This window comes from Corvus brachyrhynchos, unplaced genomic scaffold, assembly GCF_000691975.1.
Source record: "Corvus brachyrhynchos isolate BGI_N302 unplaced genomic scaffold, ASM69197v1 scaffold1, whole genome shotgun sequence".
NCBI lineage: Eukaryota > Metazoa > Chordata > Aves > Passeriformes > Corvidae > Corvus > Corvus brachyrhynchos.
In genome coordinates, this window is record NW_008237222.1 from 1,810,300 (window position 1) to 1,837,778 (window position 27,479).

At 36.9% G+C, this 27,479-nt stretch overlaps 1 protein-coding gene across 9 annotated transcripts in view; it reads left to right on the forward strand.

Moving 5' to 3' along the window:
• The window catches only part of FLRT2 (fibronectin leucine rich transmembrane protein 2), a 63,230-nt gene extending 43,317 nt beyond the window's left edge, over positions 1–19,913 (forward strand). For all 9 annotated transcript variants that reach the window (XM_017728955.1, XM_017728956.1, XM_017728958.1 and 6 more), the window contains one exon: positions 12,329–19,913. In XM_017728955.1, the coding sequence (XP_017584444.1) occupies positions 12,738–14,723 (1,986 nt within the window). In that variant the 5' untranslated portion in view covers positions 12,329–12,737 and the 3' untranslated portion in view covers positions 14,724–19,913. The remainder of the gene's footprint in view (positions 1–12,328) is intronic.
• Positions 19,914–27,479: the final 7,566 nt, after the last annotated feature.

Genomic DNA, 27,479 nt, shown 5'->3' on the forward strand with positions numbered 1-27,479 from the left:
TCAGGATGTATGGTATTAGGAAATGCAGTTTATTTTGATTCAAACAGGAAGGAAAGAATTTCTAAAATAATACTTTACAGTAAACAAATTCAACTGCTGTGGGCTGAACTCATATGAGTCAATAAGTCTTATCCATTGGAATAACTGTAACTTTTATTTTTTGTCCTTTACTGCTTCACAGCACTTTTTAAGTTAAGGTCAGCTATTTGCTGAAACAGTCAGAGATGTCTAGATAGATTTGGAGTGAAATGTCTGATAAATTCTTGCCAAATCCAAACTGAAGGCATATGGGAGTGGTGGTGATGATGGGTGAAGCCTCAGATGACTTCCCCCCTTCATATTTATTCTAATCCTCAGTGCCACTTTGTTGTCTAAGCTGTGTATTCTGCATAACAAAACACAGATGCAGTAGCCCAAAGCCAGAGGTGGAGTAAAAAGGGATTTGCACTGTAAGAAAATTTTCTTTGTGTAGTCAAAGCAACATCTGCAGTTACTCAAGTTCTAAAAATCCTTTTTCCAGGCTGCTGTCCATCTCTCCATAAAGCAGAGGATTTTGATATTTTTCCTCATCTGCTCTGTTTCCACATATGCATGTGCACATCCAATGTATGCAATGAAACAGGAAGGTGCAAGCCCATGCCTGCTGTTATGCATGTAGCAATAGCAATATTTCCATGGCCATCAAAGTTGATTTGCTTTTTAGTTCCCTTGTTTTATAGCACCCTAAAAAAAAGGAACATGTAGAGATCAGAATGGTTGACCAGAGGTAAAATTGCTGAAAATACCATGGATTGCATGTAAAGCTAACACTGACTTTATACCCTACATCAATGGGTTACACAGACTATATGCCTTATTAGCAGAAGTCTAAGTAAAGAATCTGTGCGTGTAGTATGCAAAATTTTGGTGTAGACATAAATCAAAATCCAAGATTTCCCATACTTACAGAGATACTTGTATTAAGGGACCTACCTCAGTCTTTAGTCCATAGAAAAACCCATCAGCAAGCCCCCAAATCCCATAGCAGACATTTATATGAAGATCATTTAAAGTACCCAGAGGTCTGCATAGAAAACATGAGTGTCCTCTTATTTGATTCACGCAGTGACCTGAATAAATAGAGTGCTCGCAAACAGAAGAAAACAATAATTGCATTTTTGAGCAGGCATATTTTGTTGCCTGTAGAACAGCTTAAAACTCCATCTCACTTTTTCTTTATATATTTCTCCCTCTGGCCCTCTCTCAGGTTTTGTTGTGCACTGCCTCTCTGCCTTCCTGAACTCACTCGAGATGTCTAGTTTTGTATAAGCTCAAAATGCTGATAATACTTTTGTGATTCCTTGCAACAACAACTGTGCTGAAAAGTAGCACAAGGACACATATTGATAAAGACTCTGCTGCCTGGAATGATTTGGCATATGTCAGATGGAATCTACGTTTGAGCTGAAGGCAACTCCAGGCTTCTGCACCTCTTAGGACTCACTTAAAAACTACTGAGAGGGTTTAAGTGGTTTGCGAGTCTCTTGCTGGCTGTCTGCACATGGCTAAAGATCACCCACCGTGAAGCATTAATGGCAGAGGACTATGGTTTTTGCTTTACTATTGGTAGGTGTCATTTGTGGGCCTCCTGGCAATTTTGATTGACTGATGCAACCACACACAGACCTCAAAGGTAAAGGGGAGAAGTGGAAAAACAAAGTAGAATTGCATTCTGTGTTCTTTTCCATCTTTGTCAGGATTTGTTCAACATAAAGGCTTTGAACTTCACAGTTGAAATAAGCTTAGGCAAGCTCTTTCGAAAATGTTTTAGAGCATTTATTGAGAAAATATAATGACAGAAAATTCAGGACAGAGTACCAGGGCTTTATTCTGCTCTGAGCTGCTTCTTCATAAATGCACAAAGATGGCAGGCTCTCTCTTGTGTATGTACTCTGTACATTGTGGAGAAAATTAGACCTATAGCCATTATTGTATCCTCTTTTCCCTGTTCATGGTCAGAGGGCTTGTGATTCAGTATATCAGGGGAAACTCTTCACAGAATATTCAGTCCTACAGTCATCATGATGGGGCAAAAGAAAAATTGGCTGGAGCAACACATTTCCAGCTTCTGGAAATGATGTCCATTTGGCTCTGCTTTGTCTTTGAGCACCTTCTGTCTTGGCAGCATCTCTGCTCCTTCAAGGAAACAAGGAAGACTGAAAAGTGACTTGAATCATAACTGCAGATGTAAACACCATTTAATCTTCTGCTCTGTCTCTTGTCCCCCAGGGAACTGAGCTGCTGTCAGAAATTAAAGGCAGATAGTAGTTTCTTGGTTGATGTGAACTGTTGCAGTCAGTGTTTAAACATAATTGGTACTCCTTCATCCTGCAGGAACAGTCCTCTTGCTGGCTAACACTACCTGTATGTATTATTTTGTGATCTCTTAAGAGTTCTCATGAGATTCTTGTGGTTTTAATTCCACAGCTGAGAATAACTGGGTTAGAAATGTCTATTTACTATTTCTAGCTTGCTCTTATTTCTATTTGTACCTAAAACTGAAGCTGCCCCATGTTAAATTCTATACCATGCAGCCTTCTTTTCTCAAAGAACTTCTAAGGTTAAATGGGAGATCTGAATGGCTCTTGGAGAAAAGTAGTAGTGTACCCTTTCACTAAAGAAGAATCAAACCAGAGCAAAATGCCAAAAAGTTTGCTCTCTGTCAGAATCAAGACCTGGGGAGGATTCATATCCCCATTGCTGCAAAGAAATTCTTTAAACTTATCGTATTTTCTTCAATCCTTTTAATCCTCATATGTATACATTCTTAGGATATGTGCTTGACCAGCAATACTAAAAAGAGACAACAGGACTCCCTCACTGAAAATAGTTATTATTATAGAGTTACTGGAATCTTGAATGACAATTAGCAAAAAACAAATGGCAGAACCAAACAAAAGTAAGTGAGGCAAAAAACCTGTTAATGGTCTGTATCATTGGTAAACTCTTCTCTCCTACTGCCTCTGGTGTTTCTTTCCTCTCTGTACTCAGAAAAAACACTGGTTTTACTGGTGTCCAGTTAAATAGTGTATGAATGTTTTTCTACTGCCATAAGATAGCTACAGTTGTAGCTATACCTTTAGTGTTTCATATTACTGATTTTCTTTCTTTTTTTTTTTTTTATTCTGATGATATGTGGGAACATAAGTTGTTTCCTGTATGAAGTGCTCTGTGTCGTATCTGGAGCAGTGAGATTATTGCACTTTCTCCACCTGTGCATACAGAAAAGTGTAATTGGATCCCTGGGAAAAGATAACATATCCAGATCCCCAGGTTCTTTTCAGGCACTGTTGATGCTGAGATATTGTACAGTTGATAAATAATTCAGCTATTTAGCTGAATAGGGATTTCAGAGGCTTAGCCGTACATTCTTCATCTATTATTTTAATAACTTTCCCCTTTTCTGTTAACTGGCTATCTGATGATGTAAGAATTTTGTTTGATAACCTTCTTTTTGCCCATAACAGAATGTGTCATATAAACAAGATTTGTTCTGTATCTGGGGCAAAGCTTTTGTTCACTGGCCCCATAAGTGACTACACCATACATGACAGGTTCTCTGAAGCAGTTAGGAGAGAAAACAACTTTATTAATCTTTCTTGATAGCTCTTTAGCAGTGTTTATGGAGTAGTTCTTAGAGCTGTGAAGGAGGAGCATGCTAAGTAATATTAAAATAGGAAGGAGAGATCTCCATCTGCCTTTGTTGGAAAGAGGAATGTATGATGACACTTTCAACTTTATTTATATCAAGGTGCCTAAGAAATTGAGGGGCAGCTTGTGCCATATTTTCTCTCCAAGCCATATGCTACAAATATGGAAGACAAGAATATGACAGCCTACGCTCATTTCCCTAAGATCCTAAATGAACGATACCCCACAAGGTAATGTGACGCCGTACAGGATCTCATCAATGATGTAGCAGCATGCAACACATTTAAAATGTGTCAAAATGTTGTCTCCAAAGAAGCAGTGTTTAGCCACTTAGGTCACTAAAAGCAGCTTTTTCAAATTCTCCACACACGTTTTGCCAGGCTGCCCACATATCTCTAGATAAAAGCAAACTGTTTGCTTCACATTGTAGAATAATTTATAGGTAGGGACCAATTTGCTTGCAAAGAAACAGCAGGTTGCCATCATTTTTTCTTAACACAAAATGCATTATGCTAACCACTGTACAGAATGTATGTGTTCCAAAAGGGGAATTATTTGAAATTAATTTATTATTATTAGTTTTTCTCAAACAGTTATGTCCACTTCTGTCAAGGAAATCTGTAAGCCCTCTGGAAAACGGTCAAGAAGGCAAAGGAAGATTGTCTTTCTATTTCTTTCACTGTGTTAAGTGCAGCTGTCCTGAGGCACATAATTCCAAAACAATTTTCATGGTTTTAAATTGTGGAATGTAAACACTATTTTACAAACACTTTTATGAAATGGAAATGTGTCAAAACTTACATTTTTGGGTAAAAAAGTCAATTTTTTATTCTTCCCTATCCATTTTTCTCTCTTTGTCTCTGGTCACAAAGGATCAGAAAACATTGGACCTCAGGCACATTTCCTATTGAAAACATTATCAAAACTGACAAATCTACATGCAAGTTTTTGGCTTCAGTAAAATAATTTATTTTAATGAAAATGTATTTTGTTGAAATGTTCCAGATAGCCTCTCATGTGAGATTCTTTTCATCTGCCATTTCCAACTTTCTCAATCCAGCTTCACATCATCACATGGTACATTGATGAATTTACGGAGTCCTAGATGAGATCCATCAAAATTATTTCACCTAAGATATGAGAACAGCTTTCGGGGATGAAAGACCAGGAAATTAATTTACTGCCATACTAAATAGACCATTCTCACTGTTTGAGAAATTTGTTAAGTTTTGAACACTGCAGCATTAGACTGGTGAAAAATTAGAGTAGGCCTTGGGGCAAGGTTAATAAAGACACCAATATCCCTTTGCTAGTGGGTGCAATACTCCATTTAATATGAGTCCTGGAGGTGATCATCTGTTCCTCTTTGCCCACTGGAGTGAAAATATCATGATGGTCACCATCTGGAGTAAACTTTCAACAATCAGCAATTTTATAATGAAAGCAGGGATATTTCGTTATAAAAAGATGCTTGGGCTATCAATGACTTTGGGCTGCCTTGAAGTACTACCCAATTCAGAAGTTCACATTGGCTAAAAACCTGAAGATCTGCACCTTTTCTTCTCCCTTGTGTTCTGTGAGGGAGTCCTGTCTGCTCATGCACAAGCAATTAAAGATTTTGCATTTTAATTTGCTGTGTGCATACTCATTAACTTTTACTCAGCTACAATTAGTTGAAATACTAGGTTTGGCTGTTTCATACATTAGAATTCAGGACTCCACAGGCAGGACATTCTTAGTGGCAGTTTTCCATTTCTAGAACTCCTAAAATGAAATTATGAATGAAAATGGGTCCATGCAAGATTAATTAATTCAGACAGTCATTCAGATCAGACTGGATGGCATGAAAAATCAAAAGATGAATTTGGATGGATATATTTTCTATTAGATGTTCTACAGTATTTCATTTATGGGTTTTATTGTTAGAAAGTAGTCTTATTCTTAAGAATATTTAATGACAAAATTTATATTTACCGATGTGTGCACGAGCAAGGACAATTTTTTTTTTGCCACAAACTGGAAATGCAGATGTTTCTGGGTGCTGAGGTTTGTTAATTTTCACAGTCTGGTGGAGTTGCAACATCAAATTTTGAGAATAACTTCCTTCTGTTACAAATCAGTAACTGTTAAACACAGGAATGAAGATAACATTAGTCTAGGTAGTCTCCACACCTGAACTTTGGCACTTCAACACGCCTTTATGGAGGAGTCTGAGGAGCTGAGCAGGTTGTGTGGCACAGCATGGTGCCTGACAGGATGACTGGCAGCCTTGAATTCATGGCCCCACCTGAGACATTAATGCAATTGATCTTGTAGCTATTTCAGCCCTGCTTCCTGGAGTACAGAAGTGCTCTAGTGTTTATGTCTTGTAGTAGGTTCTCTCTGCTGACCTGTTACTGGTTCCTGTTAATCTGCACAAGAAAAAAAATCTGTTCTGAGTTTTTTTTCCCCAAAAACTTTTTTCCATTATTTTTTCTCTTTTCTCTCCCTTCCTCTTCCATGTCTCCTCATGCCTATGAAGTAATTTCACATCTGTAGTAACCTACAAGTAAAAAAATCTTGAACCATGAAGCTGGGAATAATGTTTTTATAAGAATACATGAACATTGATTTTCCCAGTAACAAAGTCCTATACAACTCAATTTGTCAGGTAGGTAACAGAGACGCCATTGAACAAGTCAGCAGTCACAGACAGCTTCAAGGAAGAAGTGTGTGCATGTGTATGTGGACAGACAAAGTGGGAAGAAAAGAAGTCCCCCGTTTATTTATCTATTTATTTGTTTATTCGGGGGAGAGAAAGTTTCCTGCTGGCTTAGCTCCCCCTCCTGGCAGTCAGGAATTGGGCTGTATCAGAGTCCAATAGAACCTGTACACTACCCAAATTGCCAAAGACAAAGCTCTTGTTCATTATAATAGCATGCCTTTTAAAAGGGGATTTCCTGAAGCCTGCGTCCTTCTGGGCAATGTGTCCACATAATAATTTGCAGGAATGTAGCTAGAAAGAGAGAAAAGGCTCGGAGGACCAGAAGATTACAAGAGAACAAGAAGGAGAAGGATGGCATATTATGTCTTTACATCCATTGTTGCAAGATGTACCACTCTCTAAATTTTCTCCTGTCTCCACCAAGGCAGATACAAATCAATTTCACTTGCATCCTCAGGCTGCCTGATCTGAGGTTTTGAGAATAATTATAAATTCAAATTGAGAGGTAAAACCAGAAATATCCTGATCAGAGTGGAAAAAAGCACAAGAGTTCAGTTGTATACATTTGCTGAATCATTTTGCTAACAATATTGCAAAGACATTAATGCCCTTCTCTGCCAAAATAGGCTCATATAGACTTCACTGTGTCTGTAAGAGTGTACAGAGACACTTAAAGTTTCCTTCCTATACTAGCCACTGATCATTATCCTGTCATCACTACTCACTTTACAAGAGGGCGCCAAGGATCGTTTCTTCCTCTTTATCTCTTTTACTTCACCTGTTTTTCTTCCTCCTTGCCTCTTCTTCTTACATAATACACACCCACAACTATGAAGGAGCCAGAATAGAAGGCATGCAAAAGGGCTTCCTATAAAAGCATTTTGATTCCTTTGGGTCATTTTCCCTGTGCCTTTGATGCAGAGATTATCGGCTCATATTAAAATTTGAACACAAAGTTCAAACCCAAGTAACTCACAGAGAAATATATACAGTAAACTATCACCCAAGGCTCCTAATCACTTAAAAAAAACCAAACCAAACCAAACAAAAAAAAAAAAACAAAACCGAAGCACTAGGATTTTCATTTATGTGTAGATATGAACTCTATGTATATGGAAAAAAGGGATTTGTCAGGTATTATTCTGTAATTTTTCTTGTTACCAGTTGATAGAAATACAAGGACATTTTTCTTAAGCACAAGGAACTCTGTTCTGGATTTCATAGGAATGGAATTAGATTTGTTTTCTGTTTGTCATTCAATTCCAGACATAATAGCCTTGTACTTACTGTATGTTATAATTATGTAGAGTAAGATTATGACTTGATTATAACCTTGGTCTGCAGTTAAGCCAAGAAAGTTTATGCCAAATGGTTTAGTGATAAATAAGAGTCACTGACTAGTAATAGTGAAAAGAATAGGTATGATCATTTGGTTCTGGTTTTTCTTGCCTTTCAATTTAAGTTGCATGACACTCAGGTCCAGATAAATGGATGAACTGCTAGGAAAAGAGGTGGTGAGTGGTTAAACTATCAGAGAAAAAAAAAAAAGCCTTGGATTACTATGACCTATTTTTTATTATTTTCAGTATTCCTTGAAGGAAAGAATAGCCAAATATTCTTAATGTTATTCTCTCTGAAAAAATTTATAGCCTTAATGTTAACCATGGTTAGACTAATGAAGAGAGACAACCTAGCTTTAGGAGCACTTCAAAACTCTGTGCTTCTAACACAGGTCTGTAAGTATTCATATGCAGGATTGGCTCCATGTGCTATCTTCTCCCTTTATTCTCTATTATCTTCCCTGAATATTGCTAGGTTCTCAGGTAGCCACAGGGACTTTGACTGCATATTTGGAAGCCTGCAGAATGAAAATTGGGAAGGATGGTTCTGAGGGCAGCTTTGGAGATTCTTTAGATACCATAGGCAGAACCACTGAGACAGTATTCCAGTCAGTGAGGTGGAAAAAAGTTCCATAAGTAGACTGCTAGTGAATTAATTTTTTTTCCCCTAAATATCACAAATTTATAATTGAACAGCATTTCCAGTAATATATTTATTTCATGACTATGCACAGCAGAGTGACAAGAGCTGGCAGTTGAATGGGTGATTTTGACCCGTAAAGGTGCGACTAACAAAAAACCTTCAACATTCCCAAATTGTAGACATATGTTTTAGCTTTTAAATATCTTTAATCAAAACACCTTATTTTTATCCAGTGCACAAAGCCAGAATTTTTCTTATCCAGCTAGCATCAGTTATGCCAAAAGGGAATTTAAAGAAGGCAGGTTTGAAAAAAGACAGTGGGACAAAAATGTTGATCAGAAATGCCTCCTAAGTTATGAAAAGAAATATTTCCATTGATTGCAGGAACTACTAAGCCAAATTTTCAGACCTGACCACCTAAAACACATGATATTTTCTCATCTATTTCAAAGTGCTTTTCTCAACTTCATTTTATCATTCCTTAAATCCTAATGGGATTTAATATCCTGGCTGCAGTAAGGCAGGAAATGTCTTACACACTTGGAAGATATAACTTGTGTCTAAGGAGGATATAGTGAGAAATAATAGCAATCAAGTGTACAGGGGAGGAAAGAGAAAAAATAACCAAATTGGTCATGGACAGATGTGTTATTATTGAGGCATTTGCTTGTTGATTTCTTTAATTTTAAGTTAATTGTGACACTTGCCTTTTTCTCTTCCTAGATTGGTTTATTTCTGACTTCAAATAAGGAAAGTTACTGACATCTATAGCTTGTGAGTCAACTGCCAAAATTTACAATCACAATAGCAAAGGACTGCCCTTAATTCCTCCACTTCCAAATTTCTACTTCTGCAAACAACCAGTAAATTTGCAGAGACGCTCAGTTCATTACTTGCAGACATACTGAAAGCAGAGAACTTGCTTTAGGAAGCCAGCATGACAGGAATGGGGGGGGGGGGGAAGTTAAGGGACTCTACCTGCCTTCAGTTTTGGCAGTTTGCTAAAGGAAAAACTGCTTATGCTTTTCCAGCCTTTTGGAATGTAGAGATGATGGTTTTCCTTCACATAGTTTCTTTTTTTTAATCAAGCAGGTTTCCAACTCTTCAATCTTTTTAATGTCTTTGGGGCAGAGATTTCCAACACAGAGACAGAACTCACTTTTGCATTAGGGTCCCTGAGATTTGCTGAAAAATACACCATGAGCCCTACTACAAGTTAGTATTAAGCAGTAGTAAAAGACTACTGAAGTAAAACCTTTCCCAAAAAAGTTATTTAAGTACCTTCAGTTTTATCTTTGCTCCCTCCTTCTTTACTTCTGCCACACCACAGTCAACCCTGAAGTCATAAATATCTAGTTAGATATGCCCTCGTGCTCTTGCTTAGTACAATCAAAAGTAGTCCGTTGTACATATAAGCTGTACTGATTTTTATTGTATCAGTATATTAAGGACTGATATCTAGAGTTTAGGATATTTGCACCAGTAAAAGGACTGCCTTTCTTACCATTACAAGGGAAGAAATCATTAGGAAAATTTTAACAGATTTCTAATAGTAAAATCCATGTAACAAGAAAAGGAGAGAAGCTCCAGAATCTAGTTAAGTGACTATGCAATCAAAGCTCTTTTTCCTAGAGTATCTAATGAGAGGTGCTGTGTGCTTGACTCAATTTGTTTGAATTGTTACTGAAATCTTTAATTTGGGTGCCACATTTACTTAGGTGAGAGGTGCACTGGCCAGAGTACTAGAATGAGGTGAATGCATAAATCAGTTTTAATATGACAGTCCCTTCTTAGGAGATTCCCTGCAAACCAGGAACTGCAGCTGCCTGTGGCTGCATGTTCTCAGCTGGGCTTTCTATTACACCCAGGAGTGAAATAAAACCGAATCAGGAACTGGACTTACAATCGGAAGCGAGCTTAGTGCAGGGTATTGGCTCTGTTAGGAGGTACAGGCTGTCTCTCTCTGATGATGATGGAAAAGTGACAGAACAATTGTTATTGCCCTGTGTGGTCCCAAGCATCTCAGAGGAGGCTCTGCATATCCATTCTCATTTTAAAAGGAGAGTGTCATGATGGATCAGAGCACTATGATCTAGATGGGAGCCAGGCCATATTAAAGGCGGATAAACTGTCACACTTAGGCTCATGTTAGAATGTAATCCTGTTAAGAGTTTCTCTACAGTATCACGTCATCTGCCATAATTGAAAAGAAATCACTCTTGACTGAAATATGCCTGTGAGAGAGAAAACCATGAACAGCGGGGTACTTAATCTAACTGCTTCTATAAAAGGACAATACACTGCATAGGCTGTATTACAGTATTACATTTGCATTTGTACTGTATTACAGTATTACATATCTTTAAAATTTGAAGTCATAATGATTAACAGGATTTTTCAGGGTCTGACTTTTTATCTCCAGCTCTTTGAACCTTGTGGCTGATACCTGATGATGCTCTAAATAAATACAGTAATCTGAAAGTGCAAAGTTGAAGGGTTATAAGAGTTTGACTCCTAAGGATGCTTTCTATACTGCCAGTCCATGGGATTCCCAAAAGTAGCATTTGGGACATGTTATAAACTGCACAGATGTATCAGAAGAACAAGGTTCTGTGTACAACCAAAGTAAATTTCTTTCTTAATGATCTGGATGGTTTTAAATTGCTTAAATAAAAATAAATATAAATATAATAATAATAATAAATACATAAATAGATAAGTGAGCACCATTTTGAAACAGAATACTTTTGTTCACTAAAATTGTATTTTCTTGAAATCCCAGCCAATGAGTTACGATCTGAATAAACAAAACCTGGAAAATTACTGTGCTTATGTCACTGCAATTGAAAACCCTAAGATCTGCACATGCTTTGTACTTGCCAAGGTTTATGTCCTTCATTAGGTCCAACTATGTATAATGCAGGGCTTTTTTTTTTTTAATCATTGGAAACAGCATAAGACAAGAAAACATCAAACAACACAGTACCTTTCATTGCACGCTTTAGAGAGCGGGAATATTTGGTTATAGATCCGAATAATAAATAGTAGCTGGGAACATAAAAAGCATGCTTACAGACTGAATTGTTTATGTAGCCATTCACAGATAACTGTGCAGCAAAATTAAAAGACGTATCTAACCTTTATGGTTTCAAAGGAAACGTTCTGAAAAACTGCCATTGTTTGAGCTGATCTCCTAAAACAATAATGTAGCAGATGTGAGCCTGTTTCATTTAGTGTAAAGCAAGTTCTGAAATCTATTGACAGCACAGTTCACATCAGAACCAATAACAAGACGACAGTTTTAGCAAATAAATGTCTTACAGCAGGATATCTTACATTTGTGGACTACCATACATATCATAAAAGACTCTCCTCATAAGCCTCTAGTTCACTAAAGTGAGGTACAATAATCTGGCAGTGTGCATTAATTCGGACAATATATGAAATGGTATTACAGAAATAGAAGCAGAATATTCCAGAGTCTGGTAGGAAATGAAAAAAAACATAGAGTGTGATTAAATAATACAGCCCAGATTCTACTCTGCCAGGCATCAGGGAATAGCAGTCATTGAAGTCAGTGGCTCTGAAAAAGAAAAATAATTACCTGAGCAAAAAATTTCAGTTAAATAGTTTAGGTTTTGGGCTGTTTTTAGTTTTAGAATTTTAAACAGACTGTGAGAGGACAAAGAGAAGGTATAGTATGCAAATGAAAGTGATAGATCTGACCTTCAGTGAAGTCACTGCAAGTCCTTCAGTCATTGCAACGACTTTGCATTAAATCCATTTCAAGATTATTTAGCAGTAATATTAAGATAATATTTAATATTAATGCTTTTTTGTCCCTTTTCCCCCCAGAAATCCATCAGCCTTAGAATAGTCTTCTGATGGGCTTGTTCTTCCCTATTAAACTTTCCATGCTATTCAGATTTTCTTTTCTCTTTCCTTTTACAGGCAGGCCAGAACTGGCAGATAGCTGATATGAGGACTTTGCTGACTTCAGAAAGCTGACAGACACCAACAGACTTCAGTGAAATATCCCTCCAGGCACAGAGACTTTTGGTAGCTGTAAAGTAACCTGTTATTCATCTGCAAAGACATGGCTACTGATTCTTTCAGCACACATGGAGGAAGGCAACAAACTTTGTAACCCAGGCTAATAAGACTGTGTTTTCCTTTTCAAAAGTAGGAGGTAGGCCAATTAGAAAAGGATTGTTTTATGCTTAGCCTCCAGGACTTTAACTCTGGCCTGAACACTGGACATAAATAGAAGCCAATTTAATGACCTGAGATTTTGTTACCTGTGCTTTATTATTGTAATCAGTTGTTAAACAATTTGGTACTTTATTTCTTTAAATTAGAAATGGGTTCGTGGACTAAAATGTGGCCCACAGATTGGGCTCTTCTCATGAAATCATGGCTTATCTTTTCCCTGGGGCTCTACATACAGGTCTCCAAAATTTTGGCCTGCCCAAAAGTGTGCCGCTGTGACCGAAACTTTGTCTACTGTAATGAGCGAAGCTTGACCTCAGTGCCTCTTGGGATACCAGAGGGTGTAACCGTCCTCTACCTCCATAATAACCAAATTAATAATGCTGGATTTCCTGCAGAGTTGCACAATGTCCAGTCTGTGCACACAGTCTACCTGTATGGCAACCAATTGGATGAATTCCCCATGAACCTGCCCAAGAATGTCAGGGTTCTCCACCTGCAGGAAAACAACATTCAGACCATTTCACGTGCTGCTCTTGCTCAGCTTTTGAAGCTGGAAGAACTGCACCTGGATGACAACTCCATCTCCACTGTTGGCGTTGAGGATGGGGCGTTCCAGGAAGCCATCAGCCTCAAGCTTCTGTTCTTGTCCAAGAATCACTTAAGCAGTGTGCCAGTAGGCCTTCCGCTGGACTTACAAGAACTTCGAGTAGATGAAAACCGAATTGCTGTCATTTCAGACCTGGCCTTCCAGAATCTTACAAGTCTGGAGCGCCTGATCGTGGATGGCAATCTCCTTACTAATAAAGGCATAGCTGAAGGCACCTTTAGCCACCTCTCCAAGCTCAAGGAATTCTCAATAGTTCGGAATTCACTGACTTACCCTCCTCCCGATCTTCCAGGTACACATCTGCTAAGACTTTATTTGCAGGACAACCAGATAACCCATATACCACTTACAGCCTTTTCAAACCTCCACAAACTGGAACGTCTTGATATTTCCAACAATCAACTTCGGATGTTGGCAAAGGGAGTATTTGATAATCTCCATAATCTGAGACAACTCACTGTAAGGAATAATCCTTGGTTATGTGACTGCAGCATTAAGTGGGTCACTGAATGGCTCAAATTTATTCCTGCTTCCATCAATGTACGGGGTTTTATGTGCCAGGGACCAGAGCAGGTCCGAGGTATGGCAGTCAGGGAGCTCAACATGAATATGTTGTCATGCCCCACCACCACCCCTGGTCTGCCACTAATCATCACCCCCGTCCCAGCTACAACCATGCCAACTACATTAGTTCCCAGCTCATCATTTCCCCCCTCAAGTAATAAATATAATCCTCTCACTCCCATCATAGCCACACTCCCCACTGTGCCTGTCAGAGAGGACAGAGAAAGGGTGACACCTCCTTTGTCTGAATGGATTCAGCTCTCCATCCATTTTGTCAATGACACTTGCATCCAAGTCAACTGGATGTCACTTTTTAGCGTGATGGCATATAAACTCACATGGGTTAAAATGGGCCATAGTCTGGTGGGAGGAATTGTTCATGAACGAATAATCAGTGGCGAGAAGCAGCAATCAAGCTTGGTAAATCTGGAGCCCAAATCCACTTATCGGATTTGTTTGGTTCCACTGGATACTTATAACAATTACCAAACTGGAGAAGACACTGTCTGTTCAGAAGCCACAACCAAGGCTTCCTTTTTGAATGGCAGCAACATCCCTTCCAGCCATGAGCAGACAACTTCTCAGAACCTAGGCTCCCCATTTCTGCTGGCAGGGTTGATTGGGGGTGCAGTGATATTTGTCCTTGTGGTCTTGCTCAGCATTTTTTGCTGGCATATGCACAAAAAAGGTCGTTACACCTCCCAGAAGTGGAAATACAACCGCGGCCGTCGGAAAGATGACTACTGTGAGGCAGGGACCAAGAAGGACAACTCCATCCTGGAGATGACGGAAACCAGCTTCCAGATTGTCTCCTTAAATAATGATCAGCTCCTTAAAGGAGATTTCAGACTGCAGCCCATTTATACCCCAAACGGGGGCATTAACTATACAGACTGCCACATCCCCAACAACATGCGATACTGCAACAGCAATGTCTCAGACCTGGAGCACTGTCATACGTGATAGTGAGGGAAGATGGGGGTTTCCAGGACAAGGAGAAAAAACTCTAGAAAAAATAAGCCCCCCAACAACAATGAAAAAAATTACATTTGATAAATGTTAAACAGATGCATTTATGCATTTGAATACTCTGTAATTTATACGGTGTACTATATAATGGGATTTAAAAAAAGTGCTATCTTTTCTATTTCAAGTTAATTGCAAATGGTTTTGTAACTCTTTGCTTTTTAAATCTTTAAAAAATATTGCTGAGTACTGTACAGGGTTGTACAATAAGAACCCAATGTCATGGCAAAGGAAAGAATGACTCATTCTTCAAACATTAACCACTTTGCTGTCGAAGCTGTCTGAGGGATGTTAAGTTTCTACGTGTCCTGGAATACAGGAAAATAAGTGCATATTAAAACAGGGTCACTAGGAACAGACAAAAGCAATTCAGATAAAATGGGTACAACCCTTGTGACTTGAACCCAGCAACTGCTGTTGAGCTTCAAACAATTGGAAATACATCCATTCCGATTTGTCAGTTCTGCATTTCTCACCTCCAACTGAAAGCTGGAGTTCTGAGTGCTGCCAAAAACGCTACTTTCTTGTTTGATCAGTTTTCTCTCAATCTACTTGGAACAGGAAACATAGAAGGAGCTCAGTGTCAAACTCAAAGTGACCTTGATTTCTATTTGCAAAAGTTGCTCTGAAAATGTCCCCCAATACTAGATACTTTATCTTAGAAACTGTTCCTGCTTTTCCTTATAATTAAGAAGCTTTGGGCATTCTCTGACCATTCTATCTTCTCAGTGGGAGGTGAACGTTATGTAACAGAATGTGACAGAGAGCTGTCATTAAGTTGCACCTCTTTTTAATAGAGAAGCATTTGTTGACACAGCGTGTTCTGGTAAAACCAGAATGAGGGAAATTCTGAGTGCTCCCAGCTCCGCAGTATTCAAGTACAATTTCAAATCTAAAAGTGTGTATTGCTGAAAACATGGTGCAACATATAATGACAATGGAAAGGTTTTACTATTAGTTTGTATGGTTCAAGCTTTGTTTGACTTAAGGGTCTGAGTTATGTTCAGCATGGAGAAATAGGGAAAAAAAAGAAAAAAAGAGAAAACAAACAAGAAACATATTATAAAAATCTATTTAGTCCTGGAAAGATCTCCAGGGCTATTATGAACTGAAATATTTTCAGTGGTGAACATCATGTACAGATTCTGGTGGGTTTTGTTTGTTTGTTTTGCTTTTTTTCCTCCCCAATTAAAGCATACAGAGACTAACATTAGTTAAGCATTTGATTGGCTGAGAAATTTTGAGAACACAAGTACATTGTGTCCCCCTGAATTACCCTTCTTTTACCTAAAGCATTTTCAAGTTTTCCATAATGATTTCTGCTTCACAAGCAGTAGGTGGGTTTAGAATTTGCTTTTTTATACCCTCAGAATCTTTAGCTGCAATACCTTCTCAGTCCTTGAGCTTTACATGCACGACACAAAACATCATGCTTGCATTAAAACCATAATGCAGCTCTCAAAATTACGTAATGGTTCAGCCAGCCTGAACTCAATGACTGTCAAGAATGGTGGCATTCTTGCCAGCTCAGTGGTGGAGTCTAATTCTTTGGGTTTTTTTCAGTTTGCTTTTTAATGTAGCTAATTTTCTCCTGAGCTTGGGGACAAACTAAAGTTCACATCACATTGGAAAAAAAAAAAACCAACAGAAAAAAAAATAGAGACGAAACTTCCCTGAGGTAGTAGGGAACTGAAGGGAGAACATTTTACAGTGACCACTTAGGGATAGACAGGAAGTTGCCGCATGTGAAGTAAAGGCCGAAGCACTTTCATGGTGGAATGCTTAGACTTTTCACTTTATGAAGCTCCTTATGCTGCAAGAGAGTGTTTTAGTCCTTTCTTTTGCTCATTTCACTCAGCCCATTCTTGAAAGTCAGCAGTCTATAAGCATGTATTCCTTCAATTCAGATCACATGATAACACTCATTTTCTGCAATGACAAAATGAACCCAGTTATGATTGATGGCAAAGTACAACCATTTTATAAGGAACCACATCTTCCCACCAACATCTTTTAAAATCACGTTTTTAAATTCCGCTCTATATCCTACATATGTGCTATTTTCTTCAGCTATAGCAGGTATTCTAAGCAACCTGTTTGACTACTAGAATAGTTAAGTCACTAAAATTTTGCTGATTAAAAGTTTATCATATGATTTCAAATGGCATAATTCTAGGTAGAAATGTCTATGCCAAAGTGAGGTTTTTTTTCTGTGATCTATTTACTGAAGATGATGACGAGATCAATACTTTTGGGCTTTGGCTTTTAGTTTTGATGGGGTTTTGTTGCTTTTTTTTGTTTGTTTTGTTTTGCTTAACCTATTGTAGGTGTCACAGCTCAAAAGACAATCAGCAAATAGTTGTGCTTCTGCATGCTTCTATTGCATGCTGGAGTTTTCTTGAAGTTAAGCAGAGCCAGAGATTCCCATTGGGTGTGGACATAGTATTTAATTTCAATGAAATAGCTGGTTGTACATTTAATTTCAAAAGGCCTCCTTTGAAACTACATGCTTACTAGTATTTTTTACTTCAATGACTGATGCAGGAGGAATCTTCTGTTCTAGACCTCAGTATACCACAGGCACCTTATTTGTAGCAATTGACTTATTCAGGGAGTTTGGCCTGTACTACAGGTGAGTGATCCACAAGCCCAACCTGATGACAACAAATCTGATTGCTTATCTAATAGGGTCAAAACAGAAGGCATTCACAAACTGTTCATTTTATTCATGAAGAAAAATATATCTATTTTTATGGGATACTGTCAAAAGTTTCTTTACTATAAAGACTCTTCTGAAAAAAAACACAGCAAGTCCCTCATACAAAAATTTGTGGATAGAGCTGGGAATATTACCTAAAAAATTCAGAGGTGTAGTCAACTGAATATGTTTCATTTGAAGAATGTTTCTCCAAATTCTAATTGTTCCTTAGCTCCAAAACAGTTAATGTATTTCAACCTACAACAGAATTTGGGACTTCTCAAAGTGTCAGTCACACAAACATCTGAGATTTCATTTCAGGTCCCACCTAGATAAATACATAATGAGCAAATTTCACTAGGTAAAGTATTAAGAAAAAGTCGGTGTTAAAAATGGACAATGATCTTTTGACAGTGTAAAGTTTAAGATTAGTAGCTTTTTCCTTGGGCTTTGTAAAAACTGGGTGATCTTCACATAGGACAAATATCTGACCACATAAAATAAGTAAAGGCTATAGAGCAGAAATGCCAAATATGTGTATATACAACTCACCCAAAATGTTCGCTTTTAAGTCCTGATTTGATCAAGTTCATTGGATCTAGGGAGAAATTATTTGTTTTCAGACAAAATCTCACCCATCTTCCATTGTATACAGCTAATAGTTACCATAGATGTGCAGAAAGATTGGTGAATAGAATAAAACAAGAGTTTAAGCGAAATTGCATTAAAGAACTATCACGACACTGCTGTTCCCAGTGCTTGCTTTCCTTCTGAAGATGTATTTATTTACAAACAGGTCCTTACTTTCATGGATTCTGTCACTTTAACAAGTGTTCCTTGCATGTGGCTTGCTGGCAGAAACAAACACCTGATTAATGCATGGACTTTGTGTTAACAGGTTCTTATTGGAACATTATTACTGAATTTCTTTATAAGAATATTTAGGGAATAATCTACTTTGAACTGAAAAGATATTAGCAGTTTTCCCTGTAAGCCAATAAAGGACTACAGTGAATGTCAGTGAATGTCATGTAAAACAGACAAATGAAATGACATATGCTATTTGCTACTAAAGTATATTTTTTTCTCTCAATCATTTTCTTTTTTCATGAGAGAAATTTTCTGAGTCTGAAAAATTTATTGATTTCAATTTTGCAAACAAAAAAACTTTATGCATATTGATATTATTGTTTTAAGGGTCTACATAAGGCACTTTACTAATGACATTGAAGTGAAAGTTCAGTCTCAGCTTTTGACAGTAAAGTGGTTAATTCCCATTGAATTCTACATTTATAGTACTTCCTCACCTTAAATTTAACATGGAGATTAAAGTTTTTCTTTAGAACATGAGAATAATGGTTTTACACATGACTTATCTTTACAGCTCAGTGGAAAAACAAAACAGAAGTGAGTGCCAAAACCAAAAGTTACTGGCTCTGAACCTCATCAAATCCTGCCTGATGCTCTCTTCTAAACACAGAGATAATCCTAGGAAGCTGATGATCACTCCTTCCCTGAACTCTATTGAACAGGGCACTTTGTATTCCAGATGATACTACAGGCAATATTGAAGCATTTGGCATTAAACTTTTGTACAGTAGAGAATATTTTGCTCTTTAAAAGGACACTGGCTAGTAGTCCATATGGAAAACTAGCACAGAAGAGATTTGGCAGCCTTTTATTACACTGGGGCTCTGTGGAAATGTGCCTCATGAGAGCTGAATTCTGATCCTTTCAGAAACAGATAAGCTACTAAAAAAATTGTTATCATGAGTTGGTCCCAAATATCTGAAGATGATCTTTCATAAAATTGATTTTAACTGAGATATGCACACTTGATTCTGTTCTGTGTTTGGTATACTTTCTATCTTTAACATGGAAAAATAGATGGTTTGAAGTCTGCGTTATCTGTTTTCTGCAATCTGCCATGTTGCACGCATTGTTAACTTCAAAACCTCACTATACACTATATATTATCTTGTTGACATATTCAGTAAAGAGTTATTTAAAAAAATACAACAATCTTGCTGTATTTATATGAGCAAGTTAATTAAAATAAGGATGTGGGTATCTGAAAGGGACAAAAATTATCAATCTTTTGTACTTTCATTCATGGAGATATTTTCAGATTTCTACTGTCTGTTCAATCCTCTCTTCAGTTTCTAAAAGACAAGTATCATCTGTCTCTCGAAGAGTTAAATAATTTGTTACCTCAGTTTCTCAGATATAATCTTATCTTTAAAAGGTTATCTCTTTCTGATATGCATATAGAAAAGCAATGTAAAATGAGAACAGACTGTACTCCAGTGTTTGCAATTAATAGGTACACTTAAGGAGCTACACATGTCTATAACAAATATATATATGTGGAAGCTGTGACTCATTATATGCATAGCCATTTGATAAATGCATTTGACATTCATCCATGACAATAATGAATCCGTCTTTTAACTATTATTATCTATTTAATCTGTTTGCTTGACATGAAATATGATTTTTTTTCCAATTCTCCCTTCAAAATTGTTCTTGAATTTTCAGAATGCACAACATTCATACATAAGCCTTAATAAATTTTTGTATAAAGCAAATCTTATACATAACATATATGGTAATATATACTCTATATATAAAGAGATGCTTTGGCTACTTAGAAATGGAAATTAACCCTCTTCTACTTCCATATACAAGAACTAATTTTTTGCTTTACCAGAAAGTGAGATATTGAATATTGCTAGCTATGTTATTTCAAAGCTTAGAAATTTAATATTGCTGAGTTTCACAGTTCCTCAACAAATTATCTTACTCTCTTTCTTAACCCCCGAAAATAATGTAAAATTACTGGGGGCTGGTCCTAGTCAACCTAGTCCTGCCCTTTTCCCCCTGTAATATGCTTCCCCTCATTTGATGTTTCTACTGAACCTGAGACTCTGGTAACTAAACCTACTTGCTTTACCATAGGAAGGTGGACAATATAGATAATGAAAATGACAAATACTTGCAATCAGTTATGTCTTTCTGACAATGAAGGCATGATAATTTTCAATTGACAATATTTTCTGTCACAAAGAGTCGACAATGACTGACTTCATCAGGTAATCTTTTAATAACCCAAAGTTATTTATTGTAGTAAAGATAAAACTTTATTTTTAATACTTTTAAGCTCAATTATCTGGAGTTGTTCTTACACATGTGCAATTGTGTATAAATTTCTGGTGTACAGAGGATTTAGCTACAAGGATCTCCCGAAGAAAGCACATGGAGGAGTATTTGTCATTATTGTTCAGTCAAAAATTTTTAATATTTCACTTTAAAAAGAGTTCTTCCATTGAAGTGGAGTTATGGAACCACATGGAGAAACTGCATTCCACCATTAAGTATGAAACAAATATTTCAATTAAAATTCTGCTTGAAATGCCACTGTCAACAAAGGCAGAAACTAAAATTCACTAAAATACTTCCATTACACAGAGAGAGAGAGACTTGGTGAATTTTTAGCAATAATTTTCATTTCTAAAACAAATTAATACATTTTTAATGGTGAAATCCTGACCCCACTGATTTCAGCTATAAATCACAATAATATATAACAGAACAATTAGTAAACGCATGCAATATGACACATGGTGTAACGTCACACTATGTATCTCCAAATAAAGTACATCAACTGAGTAAGGCAGTAGGCCTACATCTCTCTTATGAAAAGCTGGGAAAGCTGTGAAATAGACTGTACAGAAAATGATGGGGGAGATAAGTATGTACTGAGCAACACTGGTCAGTATAAAGCCATGGAAAATAAGGACATTTAAAACACAAATGGGACACTGAGCATAGCAAGAACCTTCTTTTTCACATAAACACATGCTTTTTTGCTTATAACTCCATATTATGGCTAAGTTGTGACTGAAAAAAAAATGCATGTATGAATATTAAGAGTTTATAGAATAGTTACACTTTGGTGGGGGCATCTTATACCGAATGAGAGACTTGACTTTGTTCAGTGTGTCTATTATTTACCTTCTCCACATAGAAAGGATTTGGCTGAAGAACAAAAGTCATGTTGATAACACTATCCTGTTTTACTAAGTATAGAATGCCCTGAAGAATTAAGACAGTATATAAATTATTATGCAAAAGTCCAACTCAGATATCCATGGGTGTTTACAGCTTTAACACCCTCTGGGCAAGAAGCCTCCGTGCTAAATTGCTAGCACTAAGCGGGACAAAACAATTCTGGTAAAGCACAGTTGCCAGAAAGATTCTGTGAAAAAATGGTGTATTTCTTGAGTGAAATCAATAGTTCCACTCCTATAAACTTTGAACAGGTGACCACATAGATAAATCAAATTCTTTCTGATGATTACTGGAACAATGTGTCCAAACATGGAATAATATAATTTTCCTACTTCAAAAATACCAGCTTGTGATGACGGAAAGCAGATTTTGTTCTGTGAAGATGAAATGCAGCAATAATGATGGACAGAACATAGAGATATTCCTTTTTAATGACATTTTATGGACATGATAAAATACATACGCATATGCTATACACATATATTTGTGATATAATTTTAAAATTCCTTTACAGTTTTCAGACTCTTCAGATGAAATCCACTTCTAACACATGTGCAATATTCCAAAATATTTAACTCTTCATAAATATCTGTAATCTCTTTAAATGAGTAGTTACAGAAAGTGCATAGTGTTAGCTCAAAGATTTAGCTGTAGTAAAAAAAAAGGAAAGAGAAAGGAAAGAAGAAAGGAAAAAAAGGAAAGCAGGGCACTGGCATGTGTTTGCAAGTGAGGACTGCAGAAGCAAGGCACAAAAATTATTTAATTTTCAAGAAAACACTACACCTGACAAAAAGCACATAATGAGTTGTCAAAGATATATTACTTAGAAAAATAAGTGGAAATGTAAGGGGAGATATGCCATATCGTAATAGTTATTATAATAGTATGCAGTTAAGTACTTTATGCAATTAAAAAAAAAAAGTTCATAAAAGTATTGAAGCTTTTCATATTTCCCATCCCTAGTGAGCATATATTCTATTTCCAGTTCACAAGAAAGGAGTTTAGATGGCTTTTTACTTACATCTTCATTGCAGATTAGTTTTGAAGCCAGTGTTTTCTTTTTTTTTTCATGATGTTTATTGGAAGCTTTTTCACGCACAGATTTATTTTATCAACTATGAAGATTTTGAGGAATAGTCTACTTTATGTGCAGTACTTGCTTTCATGAGAAACAAGTAGCAAGTGTATGTGTAGAGCTTTCTGATTTTGTTTTGGTTTTCCTTTTTGTAATTTAACTTTACAAAAATGGAGCAAATTTGAAGTAGAGCAAATATTAACTATTTTCTGCTGTAATTACAGCAGTGGTAAGACTGCATTCTTTCTAACAGAAAAAAATTTAAGAATACTGAGTTAACAAAAATTATCTTAAAGAATTTTGATATCAATTTTCAGTTGAATTATTTTTCAACTTTTAGTTACAATAATCATGCTGGGAATTTGAGCTGGAAACATTGAGTAAACTCAGGTTTATGGTTATAGGAACTTTGGGTTCATAGGTTCAGTTTTACAGATTATTAGTAGTACCTGCACAAAGAGAAGGAAACAAAGGTTTCTTCTTCCTTAGGTATCAGATTCCTTTTTGTAGTGATCAAGGAGGAAAGACAGCTACTTCACAGAGATCTCCTTCAAGAAACAAGCTGTCCAGAACAGAAGGAAAATACCTGCAGTCATGGCATTGATGACTATGGAAGCTGGCAGAAGTAGAGCTGAATCATACCATGAGGGATGTAGCAAATTACAGGTGTTCTGCATCATTATATAGGACCTTTGGTTTGTCCAGGACCCTACTAAGGTATCTTCACTGAGGTTCATGCTCTTGGAGGGCTTGTGTCAAAAGGCAAAACCCATGCCCATAAAAGCCAGGAAGGATCTGGGTTTTACTTTGTTTTGCCAGTCTTTAATTGCTCTTTTGTGTAAGTTCTGGAGTGCCAGCTACACGACAATGTTCAAGAGGCACAACAAGGTGGGTTTGAAAGGTCACACTTTCGACGACTCTCCTTTAATCAAGGCAAATATTAGTAAGGTCCTTGCAGGCAAAATTCCAATCCACAGCAGATGTGATCATTATGTTAGCCATCAGATCAGATACTAGTTTAGATGTCTATTCCTTTTCTCCCTTATTTCTTGTCAAATTAATTTTCTTAAAAACTAAAACTAAGCAGTTTGTACTATTGCTTATTTGTCACAACATAAGGAAAAGGTTTCTACAAAACACTTATACCTTCAAGCTGTGATGATTACCCAGTAAAGCTAAGCTACAGAAATACTGCCAATTCAGTGAAACATTTGTCATAAAGTAATTATCTTCTACTGTGATATCAATTCAGCTTATATCCAGTCTATGAAAAATCCAAACACACCAATCTCACAATTTCCATTGCTTTTGCCTCATTTCTTCTATGTCACATCAACCTTCTCTAGAATGACTGGTTTAGAGGACAGATTGCTGCTTGATGCCTCATATGGTTATCTAAGTGTTTACATTTAAGATTAAAACAAGAAAAACAAAGCTCTTTTCTCATTGCCTGCATTTTTGGTCTGCTCTAGTAGTAATTTACTCTGTATCTGTCCACTGCACTATTGGTTTATCACCATTTTACACATATATAAGACACACACACACATAATAATATGCACAATCATACTGTATTTATATGGTTTATGTTTATGTATATTAAAATACTCAAATATACAAATATAGTATGCATATCTGTAGTATAAATATGGATTGATCTACGTTGAGTCCATCACGGATCTTTTGCTCTGGTTTTATGCATCAATTCAGTTCCACCTGAGCTTGTACAAGACAGTAAAGATATAGAATAGCATGAATGTTTTTTGAAGAACTGTAATGTCAGTATTGGTAATGGGTATGTTCTCAATAATGTATGTGCTTTGACAGCCTATGCACTAAAATCTGAAAATTACAGAGATTATCACAGCTCCTGGAAGTAGATAGTGTGTGCCTTTTGGAATACACTTTGGAATGCACAAAGCACATTTGAGGAATCAGTTTACAGCAGGACTGTTCTGTGTGGTCACTAAATAAAGTGTAGACAGAGGACAATGAGGGAAAAGGCAGTATAATGCTGAAACCCAGTATGAACAAGAAGGGGACAATTCAGATATTTCTACATCATTAGCATTACAGTTGACATTCTGTGTAATTTTTTTCTCTGTGGTCTACATTTCTTTCCCTGTACTTGACAGTTTTTCCTTGTCATAGTGATGCCATGAAGATTTTTGCCTTTTCTTTTATACCCCTGTTATACCTTTTACAACTTCTGTATTCCTAGTGCTTTTTGCCTACATTCTTGGACTTGTTTGTCAAGCTAAGAGACTAAACATTTTAGAAGCTTCGTAATTAGGGATCAGTGTGCCCCAGACCCCAAGGTCCTCTCCAGAACACATTCTGTAAACCAAGATAGAACCATCCAGGGGAAGGCTCCTTGGGGAGGGGGGGTGGCTCACTTGAGCCTCTCATTGGGGAATCTTTGATAGATATGCTAATTAGTAAAACCTATAATGTTATACCCAATGTTGGGGAGAAGGAGAGAGACACAGAGACACAGACACAGGGAGACACAGAGACAGAGGGGACAGAGATAGACTCGGCGGGGTGCATCTCGATGCATATGACCTGGATGTGTACACCTAAGGATCCTTAAAAATAAATACCAAGGTAAAATCCCTTTTCCCCTTCTAACCGTGTATGTCTCTTGATTTTAAGACCAGGAAAAGGCATCAGTTGCTGGCGACCACGAAGGGACTCGAATCCTCAATCTTCTGGCATCAATAGGAACTGTCTTTTAACTCACTCTTCACCTTCTGCTTCATGAAGAACCTGATTTTTTTATACAGGATTTTTGTGAAATGCCTCAAAATGAGCTCATGTTATACATGACCAAAACATTTGTGTGCAGCAGCCCAAATGGACAGTGTTCATTGCCATTCATCCTCCTCAAGTCATTATCTGAGATGAGCCACACAGCCAGTGTGCTATTACAAGAAAACTTAGAAATTTGCTGTGTTTTCTTTCAGTGTTTCATTTTGGAGCAATAGCAAATGAACTGATACATGTATTGAAGCTCCTTCTAGTTTACGAAGTTCCAGGAACAGGCTACTGTGAACTTCAAAGCTGTTTTAGTATTTGGAGCAGGGGTGGAGACAGAGAGATGGATTTGAAAGATAGAAATTCTGCCAATAAAAAATGTCTTTTAAATAAATATGGGCCAAAATATAAGAGACCTAGGGTTCAGACCTAGGGTATATTGTGGTAAATATAAAGATGCAAAAATTTCTTCTATTTTTTCTCAATTTGTGGGATTCAATTAGGGTTGCTGCTTATTTTAAGTGACTAAATTAGTACACCATTATTAAATTTTTGCCTGGGTTGAGAAAAATTCTTTGTTTCATGCATTTTCCAACTATTTATTTCTTTTAATTTTGAATTTACTTTTTCCATTTTCTGACCCAAAGGAACTAATTTGCTGCTAAGTTGCAGCAAATTTGGAAAGCTGCATGCTTGTCAGTTAAAACAAAATATCACAGTAGACATTCTTCCACCTTGCTATAGAAGATAAATTGTTTAGAGAAATATGAAAGCCCCAATAATCCAGCAAACAGTTTGATCAGGAGAAAAAATTTATCAGTGTTTGAAAGACTGATGTTAATTTGAAGTAGTAAAGAAATTCACTGTCAGATGAATGCTTTCTCTGCATTAATTCTAAAAGATGACATGTACTTATTTCAATTTAGATTTAGATAGCTGATGAAGGATAAGGGAAATAACTATAGCAAATAACAAAGTTGAGTAAAACACTAACAGCATTAGCTTAATGAAGAGTTTTGAACTTCCTCAGGTTAGAATTTCCTCTTGCTGTAAAATACAGTTGTATTTTCTAATGAACACTATGACCTTCAAAACTTTATGATCAGGATATTTCTCATAATTATTCAAAAATTGTGTTTCAGAAGCTATCCTTCAGAAAGATCTAATAGCCATGCTAAATACTCTGGTGTTTTAACTGCTTCCAGCCCTGACAGTTCTTTGGTAATGCTCTGTTGGATTTGCTTCCACGTTTTTTCCTTTTGTTTTTCCTACTTGACTACCCTGGCTGGAGCCAATCACTTGAAGAATAAGCCATATTTTGACATGTGCAGGTTTTTCTCAGGGCAGCCGGGCAAGAGGGAAGAGACAAACTAGGACAGATCCTTTCAGTTCTCTGATGGTGACCCACAAGCAGTTTGCCACGCAGTGTCACCTGCACAGCTGACACAGAGCCCTCAGCAGGTGCTGCAAAGGGGAGGATGACAGCAGTGTGCTGGACAGTCATCGTGCCTGACACCTGTCCTCAGCATCACCTGCCATGTGTTTCTGCAACATTCAATCCAGCACACGTGCACCAGCAAATAGATCCCTGCTGAATGACCTCTAGCGTCTTTATGAGCCTGTTGATCATGAATGGCACAGAGGGGGCTGGGATCTGCTCTGTGAGCATTAGCTCCGTATTTTCCAGTTTCCTTTCACCAGCTACATGCGCTACATTCTTGAAAAAATATTAGAACCATAAATTAAACTGACAAAACTGAAAGCTTTTGTAACTTATGGCAAATTCAAAGTTAATGCTAAAGGTTCTAGTTTTGCATATTATATAAGAATTTATATTAATATTTTTAATAGGGTATCCACATCCTTAAAGAGTATTTGGATGTGTCTCTTTATAAAAAAGATTAACAAAATGTAAATTGTATGGGAATTTAAAAGGACTGGAATAATCTGTGGATCCTGTTACAGTCTTCTTCATAGTGAATTATTCTAACTGTTTCAAGTTTTGGAATGTATCCTGAAGTATATATTTTTAACCAAAAAACCTTATAAAACCACTGTCAGATTAGAATAATTTATGTAGGAGGCCATCTAT